The sequence below is a fragment of the Vanessa atalanta genome, chromosome 15 (genome assembly GCF_905147765.1).
Source record: "Vanessa atalanta chromosome 15, ilVanAtal1.2, whole genome shotgun sequence".
NCBI classification, from domain to species: Eukaryota; Metazoa; Arthropoda; class Insecta; order Lepidoptera; family Nymphalidae; genus Vanessa; species Vanessa atalanta.
This window is the reverse complement of record NC_061885.1, coordinates 7,789,695-7,807,216: the sequence shown is the minus strand read 5'-3', so window position 1 is coordinate 7,807,216 and position 17,522 is coordinate 7,789,695. Positions and strand designations below refer to the sequence as shown.

Sequence of the window (17,522 nt, the reverse complement as noted above, 5' to 3'; positions counted from 1 at the left end):
GTAATATATAAATTAATATTCGTTAGCTCTTATCTAGTAAATAGTAATAACCCAAATAATTATTTATGAATTATAAAAACCTAAAAAATATTATAAAGGCACAGAAACACATTAAAAGCGAAAAATTCTTTTAAATGGATTTTGTATGATATAAAGCTTAAAAGTATTTTTTTTTCTAAGAATCATGATAACAATTAAAAAAACAAATAATAAAATCGAAATATTGAAACAATATTGTACATTTAATAAATCGGAAATTTAAAACAGGCTGTATACGAAAATGTACTAAGATCCTTTAACGATGCTGCGCGTGAGTCGTGATTTGATTCCCACAGAGCGAGTCGAATGTTCTCTCGTACTCTTTTTTTTTAATTGTATTATTGTTTGACGCGAAGATGAATAGTTATGTTTTAGACGCGTTAGATGTTAGATATCTCCAATTTTAAATGTTATATTATTATTTTTAATGAATTTTATCTTTGAAGGTGTTAATCACCCGCCATGATTATAAGCCGTTTTGTTGAAGACTGGCTTTGACTTTAAAACTCTTCTATGGACATGTACATATTAGGAATATATAATAAGAACGTTAACAAATTATGAAAAGTAAAATTCGGAAAAGCTTTAATTTAAGTATCGATAAAAAGCGCGTTTTAAAATAATATTATTAATTAATGGCTAAGTGCTCAACGAAATATGAAACTTTATATAAATTCGCTAAATAACTATCTACGAAATAAATGGATGCAAGCAAGATTGTGTATAATATACGTATCTAAACGTAATTATATACTCGTTATTATTGTACTTTCTATTTGTGATATAAAGCGGGGTCCCGGATCTGTAAATTTTAAGATAACTAACATAATGTATGATTAGTGTGTATGTACAATGTGTCCTTATATTTTTTAATTCTTGCATCATTTATTATAAAATAGGCAGACGGAGACACAAGTCGACCACCTAATAGTCATAATCGACCACAGACATTGGCGCTGTAAGGCATATTCATCGTCAATATGCTACCAACCTTGGCAACCAATGTCTCGACCAGAATTATTCAGGGTAAAAGGCCGACAAAACACGCTCTTTGATGATCAAAATTAGATCTTTGAACATCTTGGGTTGAGAACCCAATAACACTGCTTGCACTCGGGCGCTTTGATGGGTCTGTATGATGTTGTGTCTGTTGTTACACTGTCTCACCCTTTAACTCGGAACCCAGTAATATTGAGTGCTGCTTTTTGACGGCAGAACATATGATGAGTGAGTGGTACTTACTCAGACGGTTTTAAATAAAGCCCAACCTAGGAAAAATATAAAAATACTAAGGTACCTATACCTAATAAAAGGAAACAAATCGTCGTATTTTAACATGAGACGTCTTTGAGAAGGTTTGGAGCTTACTCCACTAACCTAATACTTACCAATATTTAAATATAATTGGTAAATATTAGAAGTCGTTTATATATAATCGTGAACCTATCCAAATATATTTTTAACACACTAAGTTAAAATACTTGCGTAATTCTAATTCAAGGTATTTTTTTAGAAGAATGAGACTGAATAAATGATTACTTAATTTCATTCTGAAAAATTTGAATATATTTTTGGACTCTCGCTACTCAGGTGTCGATAGGCGCGGCGGAGGAATGCGGGCGTTTCGGTATTGTGCTTTGTACTGTGCAGGTGCAGTCCGTGGGAATACAGCAATTGACAAGAACCGATTCCGAAATTTTCATAAAAGATCTAATAATCCTAATAATTGAATACTTTTCTGTGTTAATTGTCTTAAAATTTCGCTTTTCGTTAGAGGAGGTACGTTTAATGTTGATAAATTGGTAAATGGTATATAATGTAATATAAGCGACGAATATCCGTATATAATATGATATGATAGTACGGATATTCGTCTAATGTTAGGATTCAGCAGATCTAACAAATATTCGAAAGACATTACTAACCTACTGGTGAATGAGTTTTTGGATATATGTATTCAAAACCAACTATTATTCTTTACCCCAGCAAACTAACACGTCATAACTACACATTACGTGTTACGCAATTAAGTAGATACTTATATTGTATTTAAATTTCTTTTTTTTAGTTTTTACTACTACTTTACTAGAAACTATGGTGTGTTTTTCTTCTAACACAACCTAGAATTATGGCGAAGCCATGACTGTCTTTGTAGACATATCGAACTATCAACCAAATCTGTCATGCGAGTCTACTGAACATGTTACATGCTTCCAGGGGCAGCTGTTGGCTTGCCACAGGACTGTGGTTAGTATCTCCATAATAGTTTGGTTCTATAATCAGAAAATTGTGGCTCACCTATACAGCATGCGTCCATAATTCAGCTCATTTACAAAGTTAAAGCCTAAGCCTGTTGTTATTTGGTATTAATAGGTTTGATTACCCCATCGTCGAACACATCCCGTATTTCTAGATTACGACTCTAAAAAAAACTGCTTGATTAACTAATAAAAAAGTCAATTCAATAACGTCAAAACTAACTATACGTTAAGTACAATGATTGAAACAATAGAATGAAGATCCAAAAACCTGTAGTGTTTAGTAGAGTTTTTTCCGCAGTGGAAACCTTTAGAAAGCTATCCGAGCCCCTTGTTATATGGGATTTACTAAAACCACTGCACAGAACGAAGAGGCTGAGTAGACCTAGTTTATTGCTACTATTATCTAAGGAGTGATTTAAGGTATCACTGAGCGTCACATACGTATTGTTTAATATTTATTAAAAATATATACCTACGTAGTCAACCTCATTTGCTTTTTGTTATCTTATAATTTATATACATTCATGATATGATTGTAAATCAATGCGAAAAACAATCGATAAAACAGCTAGATAAACAATTATTTACCTTTTTAAAAGTACTTAACAGCGTTTGTATTATAAAAACCATTAGTATCAACTAACATTTACATATATGTGTGAGATAGCAATAAAAAAAAAAGAAATAAAGTAATGATTAGTTTGTCTTTCTTACGCTTGGTAACGGAATGACCGACAGACGTGATTTTTGGTAAAATATGGTGTTTTTTTATTAATGTAACAGAAATAAGTTCTTAGAAAATATGCTCAATTATTTAGGACCCAGGTACCCACTTGATGGATATCAGAATATCATCAATCATAGCTTCTTCCAAGTTAATTATTTAATATCAAGTTGCGAAAAATTGTATACTATAAGACTTTAAATATTTAATTTGTTAGAAATCACTCATGGAAGGATTCGCTAGAAAAATGATAATAAGTTAAATTAAAAGTCTGTGCAAATAAAAAGACATTTAAAAAAACACTACGTACAACTCATTATAGTGCATTAAATACACGTAGTTTCTAGCTGTTATTCGCACGCTTCGCTAAGCATAAATTAAAATTACAGTGTTTTAATTAGAAGTAAATAAATAAAAAACGAATGTACCAATGCAGTCATAACGTCACTAACTGCTATTTTAAATAGCTTTGAAATCAATACAGTCCTTCAAGTGTAATGAGAATATAATGATGGTTGAATTTTCAAAAACCTTATCTAAAAAATTAAGAGCCCTTATAAAAATTTCCATTACGCAAGATTTAAATGTAAAGGTATTTCCTTATGATTTCTTGCGCTCTTTCTTTACGCTCATTCCGGGATAGATTATTCATTTTTAAGTTAGTTGTACTATATATACGATGGCAATAGAATAGCTTTTTACATCAAGTGGATTGGTTGGGGCGTTGATGAATCTAAATCTAAATCTAATCTAAATCTAAAAAAAATTATATGAACCAAGATTACCCTGTAGTTAAAGCACGTGAAACTCAATCGAAAATAACGAGCTCAAACCTGAAAAAAGAATTTTATATAATTAAGTTGTATTTTATATTTTGCGTCGAAGGAAAACATTGCCAGTGCCTATTCCAGACCTCATATTCTGTCAAATGTGTCTGCACGAACAAGCATTGGAGCAGTGTAGTGGAATACATTCCAAGCGTTCTCCTCACAAGAAGTGAAGGCCTTAGCCCAGAAATGTGGCATTTACAGGCTCTTACGTTGCCATTATACATATATCACCATCGTATTTACAACACTACCGGCATAACAGATCAATATATAATGCAGTTATTCCGAACTACTAAAATCTGTATTCGAATGTGACACATTGTTAATGTAAACGATTAGACTCCAATGTAATGGATAATTGAACAATTGCTATATTGAAGTGACATTTCGATTCTACACGCCATACTTGGCTCTTCATCGGATACCCCAATTATCCAATAGCTGACATTTGGTTCGTTCAGAGTCCTTGCCTTCACTAAATACAATAATGTAAAGCATTGTGTTCAATTGTACCCATATTTGTTAACAATAGGCCGGCTGCGTATTGACATCTGGTAAGTATTCAAAATATGCCACACACTATACAGTTCAAATAAATCTCAATCGTATAGCCTGGTGTTATGGTTCCATTTCGTTTTTATTTTACAGATCAAAACAAAATAGTCGACATAATTTTTGATTGTAAGTATAAAACATGAGATCACGGTCGTTTAGCGTATTCCTTTTATAAGTAACTAGCCACCCATTCCGGCTTCGCACGGCTAGAATACGGGTCTGCATAAAATCTTTATATTGAAAGTTTATATGGGCCAGGAACCTTACTGGGCGGACACAGAATAACTGACCAAAATTTTTATCACAGTCGTAACAATGGACAACATCCTACGCACCAGAGGACAAACATTCATTTTTATTTATATATATGTATATGTGATGTAAGCATCGAAACCTGACAATAATGTCATAAGGTAATATATATTTGAATATATATTAAACTTGTTAGCATTACTAGAATAGCATGCATTATTTGATATTTTCATAAATACTGTCAACGACATCGTACAAGCTGAAGATCGTCTTTGAACACTATTTTTTTCTGTTAATTTTATGTCATCCGTTCTTTAAATATTGAGCAAAATATAAATCAATGACTAGATAAGTTTTTAATGTTTTTAGATTATTAATTATTAAACATAACATAACATAAGCAGCCCGTAAATGTCCCACTGCTTCCCAGCAGACATTTACATTTACATTGGGACATTTACGGGCTCTCCCTTTGAGGAGAAGGTTTTGGAGCATATTCCACCACGCTGCTCCAATGCGGGTTGGCGGAATACACATGTGGCTGAATTTCGTTGAAATTAGACACATGCAGGTTTCCTCACGATGTTTTCTTTCACCGCCGAGCACGAGATGAATTATAAACACAAATTAAGCACATGAAATTTCAGTGGTGCCTGCCTAGGCTTGAACCCGAAATCATCAGTTAAGATGCACGCGTTATAACCACTGGGCCATCTCGGCTCAATTATTAAAACTGAGGTCAAATGGAATCGAAATACAAAACGGCAAAATAGTAAGACTGAGCTGTTCAATCTGGTGTTTATTTTTTTTTTAAAAACCTTTTTATCAAACTAACGAAAACGAAGCAAATATTGAATTTTCTTTAAGTAACACGGCCGACTAGTTTCTTGTAGATAATGAAATAATGGTAAAATGATTTGTTTTTTAATTTTTGCTAAAAATTCCCGAATACTATCTTTTTTATAAAGACACGGGCAATATTTACAATGCCATATGTTAAGAAGAATAGTAAGAATTTAAATGAGTCACAAAGATTTAATTCATTACACAATGTCAGTGTAACGAATGATTTGAATAAGTATATCAATTACCAAGAGATATAATGAATTATTTAAATGTCATCCTTATTTTAATACGGACTTCACACTTCATTGTCGTACGTTTATGAAATACGAAATAAAATACTTTAGTTTACGATGATGTAATTTGATATTCATTACCATAAAATATGTTGCATCGACCTTCGAATTAACTGGCTTATATTTATGTTAGGAAATTGTATGTAAGGAAATTTTAAATAAAAACTAATAGACCAAAGAGTGTTTTTCATTTTGTACATTTTGTGTTTGTTTGGGTATTTTCATTTTATCAACGATTAAGTGCTTTAGTTGTTTATAAATTCAAATATGTTTGTAATGACAAAATTATATAGTTCGATTAAAATATTCAAGTAACACTTTAAGCATATAACAAAACTACAAAAACATGGCAACATTATTGAACGAAAGATTATTAAGTCATTAATTTTTCAACAAATATCCACCTAAGTTTTATCTTTGACAAAACGTAAATTAATGGGACCCGTGTTTCATTTTTAATAATTTTAACTCTTGTAACATAATATCACAGCTTAGAGATAATTTTATTCGACTTAATAATTACGAGTTTCGTGTAAAAGATATAGAAGCTAGAATTATGTAAAACATAATAGATTATATAGTTTAAAGCAAATTACGGTTAAGATTTTCATGTCATCACCACTAGATCCATCTATTCATAAAATAAAATATATTTTATTTTAATTATTATTCCTTTATTGTCTCCAAAATATGTTTTTTAATGACTACGACGGCTTTTATATTTATGTCTCTTATCGATAAGTCACCACAACTCTTTTTTAATATAAGATAAGCAATAAATAAACATAAATTTATTTGTTGCACATATTTAATCCATATTAATATAAAGAACTAATTAATTTTAAGCGTTTTCTGTTAGTAAGTCGGGGCTACAATAACTAAGACTAATATTTTATAATACAGACAACATTATTCTATCGAGATAATAATAATCTATATTTGTTTTTATTTATCAAACAAATTAGTGCGGCATCTTTGAATTATTCCGGAATAATGTTGAATTTTTTTTTAGGACAATTAAACTTTAAGGTTTTATTCGTTAGTAGTTAGTTAGTAGGCCCTCGAATACATTCACATCATTTATATTCATTTAAACATTTGTATATGATACTTGCGCTCGGCAAGACATAGTCATGCGATTATCTTGTCTGCCTTCAATGATTTTTAACGATGGTTTAAATAGACTTACGAGCAATACTTCGCATCAGTATTATTTGTGACACTAATGTAATAACATATTGTTCATATTTATTATTAATTAACTGTTAATATGGCACAGAATGGAGTCGAAAATGAAATCAAGGCCTCTGCTTTGGAACTTATCGGGAACACACCTATAGTCGCCCTCGACAGGCTCTGGCCGGGACCAGGTCGTATTCTTGCGAAATGTGAATTCATGAATCCTGGAGCATCTATCAAGTGCCGTTCATCACTTCATATGATAGAAAAGGCTCGTGAAAACGGTGATCTAAAACCCGGTGCGCCTGTCCTTGAGGTAACATCTGGAAATCAGGGATGCGGCCTAGCTGTCGTATGTGCAGTACTTGGGCATCCATTGACACTTACCATGTCTAAGGGTAATAGTGTACAGCGAGCTATACATATGGAAGCTCTCGGTGCGAAGTGTGTTAGAGTACCTCAAGTCGAAGGTTCTTACGGCAACGTGACCTTGGCCGATGTAAAAGCAGCCGAAGCGGAGGGCTTAAGATTAGTCGAACAAACAGGTGCATATTACGTTAATCAATTTAACAATACCATGAACGCAGATTCACATTACTGCAACACTGGACCTGAAATCTGGAGACAAACTGGACAGCATGTTGATGCGTTTATAGCAACAGTCGGTACCGCTGGCACGTTTGCTGGAACTTCTAAATATCTAAAGGAAAAAAATAGTAATATTAAGTGTTTCGTTGTCGAACCAGCAGGTTCCGAGCCAATTAAGGGTTGTCCCATTACAAAACCATTACACGTTCTACAAGGATCCGGATATGGATGTGTTCCTAATTTATTTAACTTTGAGAATATGGACGAAACTATTAGCATTACTGACGACGAAGCGAAACATTTTATGAAACTTATTGGTGAGAAGGAAGGTTTATATGTGGGATACACGAGTGGGGCCAATGTCGCGGCGGCAGTGAAGCTGTTAGAGTCAGGAAAGTTGCCGAATGACGCTTGGGTCGTGACCCTTCTGAATGATAGTGGATTAAAGTACACCCCAGTGCCTGCTGAGCTGACATAATATAAAATATTTATAACTGACGTGTAAATTTGACTTGTAATTAATGAAAGTATATTATTTATTCGCATATACTGTAAACTGTAACTTCATTTAAGATAGCAATTTGTTTATTTAATAATTAAGATAAAACATTTATAAATGTATCTACATAGAGATTCTAAGAACTCATACTGTCTAAAAAAATAAAGATTTATTTTTAAATTTTAAATTAACATAAATTAACTATATATATTTAGTTTATATTTAAAACACATTTGTGAAATGGACTTATATATATCAATAAGAAGATGACCTTTATATGTGTTAAATAATGATTATGTATAAAATGCTTTATTATAAGATCAGTGACGGTTGATATTTGAGTTTTAACATTTTATGAACTCAATAAATATTTGGGATACTAAGTGTGACGACTATTATGAATCCGAGATGTTTATGTTTTATGTTAGGTGTAATTAATTAATTATTCTAGGTGTAATTTTTTAGTATAATATATTTATTACTTTTTATTTAATTTATATTATGTTAGAGAATCGTGCTTTATATGTAATTATACTGTACAATATATTAATCAACGAATAAAATTATTATTACAATACGTTTTGTCTAACAACATTTTAGTTGCCTATAATATACAGTAAGTATACAAAATTACTTTTAATGTTTACTTGACTTCATAAATTAAGTCATTATATATATTTAAGTAGAGTAGCGTCACGTGGAAGACTGTAATTGTTAGGGCAACAAGGAAGGTATTTTTTTGACATCGAGGCTAAAATGTATTTTGTGAAATACTTTTTGTATTTATTTAGGCTAAATTTTACATCTCTATTGACTTTAATGAGATGGAAATTGATTTATAAGATACAATTCCGTACCGCCTTACCTTGGGAATTTTAGTCACTGATGAAGATTAGTAAAAATATGTCCGAATGATTTCTCTGGCTACCAGCACTAGTTCATTCTTAATAAAAACTTATTTTTACAAGTAAGTAATTAAACAAAGAAGCTTAGTAAACGGTAGTAATTGCGTACGTACATTAGTCTTAATATAATAATTATGCATAAAGAAACTTGCAAAAGCGGGAGGATGTTTTAAATTTTATTACATTTTATTGCAAATGTCGAGTCGGCGAGCTTAGAGAGCGCCGGCGACTAACGACTTTCGAAACTGTAATTTAACGTCATTGATTTCACAACAGCCCATTAAGGATATGTCCATATAGAATTGGCAAAAAACATCTGATCTATCCTGCGGTTGCAGCTGTTGCCAATTACTAAAAAATCTCCGCTTGTTATGTGGGCGTTTTACACGATTTTATGCGATCGAATGCCGTTTAAAATTTTTGGTGAACGATTCGAATTCGTCCTATTTAGTTTTTTATTACGCTCTAGGCGAGGAGTCGTGCAAAAAAATCGAATAATCGCTTAGTTTGTTCCGCTAATTACTGTGGACGATTGGATTTGGACGAGCCGTTCTTGGAAACAAGCTGTTGAACTCAATTACTATCAATTTGACTGACACCATAGAGCATGCATTAAGGAGAATAAACAACACGCTAATTGTGTTTTATCTCGATTGTAATTATTCGATAACGACCTCATAAGCACTCTTCAAGACAAGACTATCAATAATAAAGGCGTTTTTATTGATACTAATATTAAATCTCTTTGTTCATTATATTGTTTACTTTTATACCTTCTAATAATGTGTCGGCTTTTGTTTATCCTTCCGTTATGTAAAAAACTCGTTTATAGGTTTAGGTTGTGTCAATGTTATTTATAGCTCGAAATGTCCTCCGCTGCGAATGAATAAGTTATAGGATTCGATGGTCAACCACTCTACGCAAGAATTCCATAGTTTTATACCGCAAGTAATTATGCAATATTTAATAATATTCTTACAGAGAGGTGTACATTATTGAATGGATGAAAAGTTTAACGGTATAGAGCAATATTTACCATAAAGCCAATCATCCTATGATACCCGGAGCAATGTGCAAACAGTTCAGTTAATGGGTATTTTCCTTTTATTTATTTGCCAACCTTTATTTGTTCGTTTATTTGCGATCGTGCCTCAATCGCCTTCGAGGTATTTAGCGAGTATAACCCCAAATAAAGATGAGCACACATATCACTTATACAGTTAGAGAATTGATATCTTGATAATTTCATATTGGAATCTTGCTTTGATAGGATAGTTCTACTCAATAACTTCTTAAGAATTAAGTTGAATTTTGCGAATACTTAATGAGTTCATTTTTAAACAAAAAATAGTGTGACATATGTCCCATATACTTGCTTTTTTGTGCGTGTAATACGATAGTTATGAAAGTGTTAATAAATTAGTTTATAGTTGAGATAAGAAACAAATACGTACATTTTCTCGTTTAAGAACCGGAAGTTTTGAGTTATCAATGATAGATCGTTAAGGCATTTCCGTAGAGAGCTACCTTTCTTAATTTAATAATATTTTTAAGAATACTGTTTTAATTTTTAATTAATCCAATTGAATGAATCAAGTTAACGATACATTAAAATTATGTTATTTTTATTTATGTTATGTTATCGCCTTTAAAAACTTTGTTTGTTTTAACATATTTTTACATTTAATTTATTATACTTATCGTAAGGAGTATACCTACTATATTTTTGATATAAACAAATATTGTAATCTGTATATTAGCGTAAAACCTAGATGGGTGGCATCTTTTTTCATTAAGTATTTTTGGAAATACTTAACACTACTTCAAACTGCAAAGTATAAATCGCAAGTTTCGTTTTTACTAAAAATCTAATTTTTTTTAGGTTACAAGTAAACCGAACAAATGATATTACGTTTACTTTCTAACTTTTTGTAGACATATTAGAGATCTACCTGTAATAAGATTAACATAAAACTTTTTCTAGTTTCTGTCAAAGCCAGGTACCGTTCGCTTCGAAAGTCGGGATCGATTATTTTCTTTATGATTACGTGTACATACATTACATGTTTTACATTAGCAGCTTGTAAATTTCCCACTGCTGAGCTAAGGCCTCCTCTCCCTTTAAGGATAAGGTTTGGAGCATATTCCACCACGCAGCTAAAATGCGGGTTGGTGGAATACACACGTGGCAGAATTTCGTTGAAATTAGAGAAATGCAGATTTCCTCACGATGTCTTCCTTCACCGCTGAGCACGAAATGAATTATAAACACAAATTAAGCACAAGAAAATTCAGTGGTGCATGCCTGGGTTTGAACCCAAAATCATCGGTTAAGATGCACGCGTTCTAATAACTGGACCATCTCGGCTCTCTATATACATATCTTAACAATAAATATGCTATATAATTACGCATGTATTCTATGTTCTTCCTGATCTTACATATTATAAATTATCATAATATGAAAGTGTCATGTTAATGGCACCATTCATTTTTGAGAATTACCAAAAAGACAAATATACATAACTTACCTTTTTGTCATATAACGACCTTACTTATGAACTTTGATGATTAAATTACAAACCGATTCCCCTCTTCCTGTCATCAGAAATTTGACACGCGAAGACATATCTGCGTAACCATACCATCACTATGCAACGTTTATAAGAAAGGTTACTTAATTCTTAAGCTCAATAAAACTGCGTAATTGTGTCTTCTTCACTTAGTGAATCCATTGTGTAATAATTTGCTCTGTTTACTTCCTACGATTGGAGAATTAAGTATTCTTCTCTTCAACAAATTCACTTGAAACGCGAGTTTTTATCCAAAGAGTCTTTAGATTCGTAATAATTTTTAAGAAAAAAGTTTCTTAGTTAAGTATTGTTTTTTAATTTAACATTTCTTATATTTTTTCGGATCTTGTCGTAAAAGCGTATTCAATGTTTCAAAGGCTTATTGTTCCACGGACGTAACTAGCTTATATTGTCAATAAAAGTTAAGTTAAAAGTGGAATTCAGTTGAATACTTCATCAATCGTCTCTGTTACAATAAAGTTTTTATTGACACTAAATAGATACTTGAGTGCAAATTAAGAAACGTGGACAGAAAACCTGTTATTGAAATGACTGTCTAATATAAGAATTTTAATAGTGGCGCCAAAGCAATTTAATAACCCAGTCAGTGGCAACCGTGTCGATGTTTGTTTCGCGGTAAATTGATATAATGATTTACTTATTATGTTGAGATAATATTTTATTTGTTTATTTATATACATTTAATATGAGTACCTATGCATATTTATTTAACTCATGATTTTAAAATAAAATTATTTTGTTATCATGTAGCCTTTATACTTAAGAAATAGTATTTTATAGATATATATATATTTTTTAATATAGGTAATAATATTATAAAATTTATTGTACAATAAAATTGTATTATGATAGCTTATATACCTTAAGCAAACATGTATAAAATTAATCGCAACGCCTCTTCTATTAAAAATATGTATGTAGATTTGTAATCCAATAGTCCAGAGAAAAAATATATAAATACTAAGAACATTGTATATATTAATAAAATCCTCCGAGTCCTATTTCGAGTGAGACACTAGCCGCAGGGACACTGGCTGAATGTACTTACCGAGGAAAGCGAGTGTGACACAGCCAATTTCGAACTTCGATTGGCATTCTCGAATGACATAAGTAGAATCTTCGCATATCTTATTAACAGAAAAATTAATTTTGATTAATTAAAATTTTTTTTTTTATTTTTTTTTATTTGAATGAAATTTTAATTTTATTTGATTGATTAATTAAATTAAATTTGATTAATTAAAATATATAGAAGCAGATGATCTATTAATAATATATAATACTAGCTTCTCGTTCCGACTTCATATGGTTAAATTTATACAAATATATGCCGCATATATCCACTAACTCTTGAATTAAATTTAAATCTTAAATTTCCAAAAATCCTTTCTTAGCTAAATACTTCCTTTGGTCCAAATTTTCTAAAAATTTTAGACTCTTTGAGTTTGGCTTGTGCGTTGATAGTCAATCAAGAGAAATATTATTTTATAATATTATGTGAAATCCATTAAACTTTCTCCAGATACCTGTAAAACTTGTAAAACTATTCGATCAATTAGTAGTGAATGATTGACCCAAACACATTTTATCTGAAAAATTGTCGAAAATAACGTATTTCCTGCTCCCCTGATACATGTAAGCTAATTTCGATAGAGCTTAGCGATTATGTCTAATCTATTAAATGTCTCCGTGACATTCCGTTAACGAGCTACGAGTGTAGGTGGAACTTCCTCCGCAACAGGTCTTCGTGCGATAGCGCATTCGAATTGATTTAATCAGTGTCAATATTGACGAAGAGGCGTGGTGGGAATCGAGCAGTGTGCACAGGTGGCTCGGCTTACTGTTATTGAGGATGTTTGAGATATTTCTAACGAAAGAGTTATGAAAATTCTTCTTAATGAGGGTGTGACTTTGTATTTTTTTAAACAGCGATATGCAGCGCCAATAACGCTCATAATAAGCATCTTAATTAACTTAAATCTCATATTAACAGACACATCAATTGCCTAATTTTATTTAAAAATCATAAATCATTTTTGCAGGTTACCTTGATAGAAGTTTGGATAAAATATATTTTTAAGTTATTCTACTGCCAAATATTAATATTATATATATATATATATCTATATTGATTCAAAGAGCGAGTGAGCCAGTATACAGGCACTGGAGACATAGAATCTTCGATGCAGTATCAATATGAACGAAGGTGACTATTTGCTCGTTTTGCTTTATATAATAAATTAAAAAATAACTAAATAACACTTTGATTTCATTTCTCGATTGAAAAAATCACAATAAAGTATTTCATCAGCTCACGTAAGGTTATCTTTACTTTAAAAAAGTCAGAAGGTGAGAATAATTGAAATGATAAAATCATTAACCTTTGTTTTAAACATAATACCTAAGTGTACATACCTATATATGTTATCTTTATTATTTATTCTTATAAAAATGAATTTCATCATTCGAAGGCATTACGAGTCGAGCAAATATAACAGGTGAAAACATCTCAATTTTATTAATATTACAAGATATTTTGACATCATAATTATTGTCGTAAGTATATTATAAAATGTATAGTTCGTTCGTTATATTGTGGATTAATCAAAAATAATAATAACATTTATATAAAACTATTAGAATTTGGTATTAATTTATGAGTTACTAGCCCGCATGCGAGGAGAAAAGGGCAGATATTAAGTACCCTATAGTAGTATATATATAGGTCCTTTTTTGTACCGCAAACTATGTTAAAATTATTAATAATGTTCGGCTCAGTGGTTAATCATCAAAGCAAACAAGTAAACTTACACACATATAATACTAGTTAAGTTGAATGAAGGTTAGAGTTTACTCCGTATCCGTTTATGTAATACAGCACCTATTACACTATTTACAAGACATGCTATCGCAAAATAACAATTATATTCTGATGTGAAGGATAAGTGAGCGTGTTCTAAGGTTGGCAGGATGTTGGCAAGGTATTTTAATGAAATAAAAAAAAAAGCAATTTAATTTACAATAACAGTGTTCGTGATAATATATTTCATATAAGAGCGTCTGCCAAAGTTAAAAAAATATATAGAACGCATTAAAATAAAATAAAAAATGGTTTTTAATCAACAAATCTAACTAATTAGTAATTAGTATTTTTTTTAAATAATAATTGACAGTGCAGTATTATGTTTCAAGTTATTTATTTATTAACCGTATTAAAAAAATAGGTTATAAATTTTGACGAGTATTGTTTTCTTAAAGTTTTATTTTGTTTTCTTTAATGTCCAATACAGCCTTGTCTTGAGTATTTGTTTCCAAATCAGATTAATTTGTAAGGCTTTAAGCTGAGGCTCATACGTCAATTCATTGTTTCTGTCTATTTATATATATAGTATATTTATTCGTCATCTATTTAAATATTTGTAAATGTAATGTATAAAGAGTTTGTTTATACTATTTCCTCGAATATTCTAAATTTTTTCTTATTTTTTTTTTTCAGAAATTATACGACCAATTTTTATGATTCTTTCACTATCACTGACATTTAAAATAATCAGGAAGTCATTCTTATGTTAAGATATAATATTTATGTTAAACATAATAATATGTACCTACGTTCAATTATAGACAAGACCTTTTTTTGGACCTCAAACGTCTATAAAAGCTTACTTGTTGAGTTTGAATATATGTATAAAAAATATTAAACAATAAATATTTTTCAGGTCACACAATTCAAAATTACTCACGGTAACAATATTTATCAAGATAACTTTATAACAGGTGGCAACATTTAGTAAAAGGTACTATAATTCATTTAATCTGTGTCTAGCGCACAGCTGCTAAGATACTAGCTAGTAAGGCATAGCGGATCAGCGAAGAAAATTGTCATTTTCCTTCGGCAGGTGTTCATAATATATTTTCTACGTCTTATGATTCAGATCAAGATATATAGCTCAATATTGTATTTATTATTGCAAATTTTTATTAATAAGATGTGATGATAAAAAATTTAAAATTCATGAGATTTAAAACATTTAAAATAAAATATGGAGGCCATTTTCAAACCTGATTTTATTTATGTTGTTAACAGGATTGCAATTATTAGAAAGCCAGGCGCTCTACATACTTTAAGAGAATTTTATCAATGAATTATTACGATACTATATGGTTTAAATTAAAATTAAATATATTTTTTTTAAATTAAAGTACAATACTTTTGCTGGCAAATAGGCTATTTATGTCTTAAAAGTTAAAGGAGTGTTTATGGATTCTGCACATTCCTTTATTAATTATATTTAATACTAAACCGGCAATAATTAAATTTTACACTGTTATAAATTATGATAGATTCATATTTAAATTATCGAACCGCATTTATATATATAAATAAATAAAATAAAACGAACTGCTTAATAAGATTGATAAGAGTCTGTATGAATATATCAACATTTAACCGTTGGCGTTAGGCATAAGGCGTTGTCTGATTGGAACATTATATTTAATATAAAAACTAAATATAACACATAGCACTTAAATATAAAAAAACACGCTTCACTGAATTTTGATTTGAGTAAATCTCGCATTTAAGAAAATTTATTTCACCCAATGGTCTACACGGTATATTTACACACAATATAAATTTATAACTTTTAATGAAGTTGTCATTTCAGCTGCGTGTAGTCAGCTATAAAATAATAGAGAGGATTATTTCTATGCTTTATCTTAGCTATTGTGATTGGAGTACAGCGGCAGGTGGTGGCGGCCATTACGCGTTTCCTATTAGAATCGTGTTAGAGAGACTATTCTGTAATTATTGTACGTGTAGGGTTACCAGCTCATAAAAGGTAAGTACAATATAAATTATCGAATATAAAATAATAACTTTGAAACTATCCATTGAAATGCTTATATACGATACGACACGACCTAAGTATAAAATTAAAATAGGTCTGTGGTATAAAAAATATTTGTTAACTCATATATTAAACTGTTATAAAAACAATCCATTTTTTTATAACAGAAATCTTCCAACAATTCTGAATAAAAATAGACGCCCATTTATGTGCTAAGTGATTCTTCATTATTTTATTAATCTCATTCAAATAAGAATCTGCTTGACAACAAATATGTTTTTTTTTATGTAATTAAAATGTTTACATGAAACTTAATAATAATGTCAAATCGTAAACGATTAAACATGGTAAAACACAAAAAGAAGTATTTCAATTAAAAAAAAGAGCAACTAGGCACTAGGATTTTTGCCGGTTCTTCATGGTAGAATATACATTCCTAACAGTTGGTAGTTTCACATTCAAAAGCATTTTATAACAAGATGAACTAGAATCTACTTGAATAAATAATAATTTGGTTTTAATTTGTTATAGCATATAAATTATCTTTTCCAATATTATTTTCCTTCGCGTTAAGTTTGCTCCGCCCAGCTTAAAATTATTTTAACTAGGTATACGTTGGTTTTACCAATGTTTTTTAGTTAATATAATTTTGTAGCATAATTAAATAAAATGATAAAAAAATAAAATTGATCAATAAAGAAATAATATGGGTAAACTACATATACAGAGTAACCTTAGTTACTAGCATTCGGTAAGAATTGAGGAGAATAAAATTTCAGTTTATTTCTAATTTTAAAAAGCATTATAATTTTCCGTTATGATTAAATAGCTTACGAAAATAAATAAAAATATATTTAAGTACGTTTTCAACGCCATACTTTTGCCTCATCCTAAAAATGTATGTTTTTAATACTTCAACCTGTGCGTTAAATAGGCAGCCAGTTATGACATTACATTATATAGAGATACATATGTATATCACAATTCGCATTGCATGCAAATGTTGTCATTATTTTGGTAGGACAGGTTACTTAACTTTTTAAACCTCATTGATCATATGACATTATCGATTTTTCATTTAACTTCCACAAAAATTGGTATTTTCTT

At 30.3% G+C, this 17,522-nt stretch overlaps 1 protein-coding gene across 1 annotated transcript; it reads left to right on the top strand.

Moving 5' to 3' along the window:
• The first annotated feature begins 6,939 nt into the window (after positions 1-6,939).
• On the top strand, positions 6,940-8,238 carry LOC125069198 (cysteine synthase 1-like). Its single transcript, XM_047678603.1, has one exon. It carries the CDS (start codon positions 7,071-7,073, stop codon positions 8,043-8,045), a length of 975 nt encoding a protein of 324 aa, XP_047534559.1. The 5' UTR covers positions 6,940-7,070; the 3' UTR covers positions 8,046-8,238.
• The last annotated feature ends 9,284 nt before the right edge of the window (positions 8,239-17,522 follow it).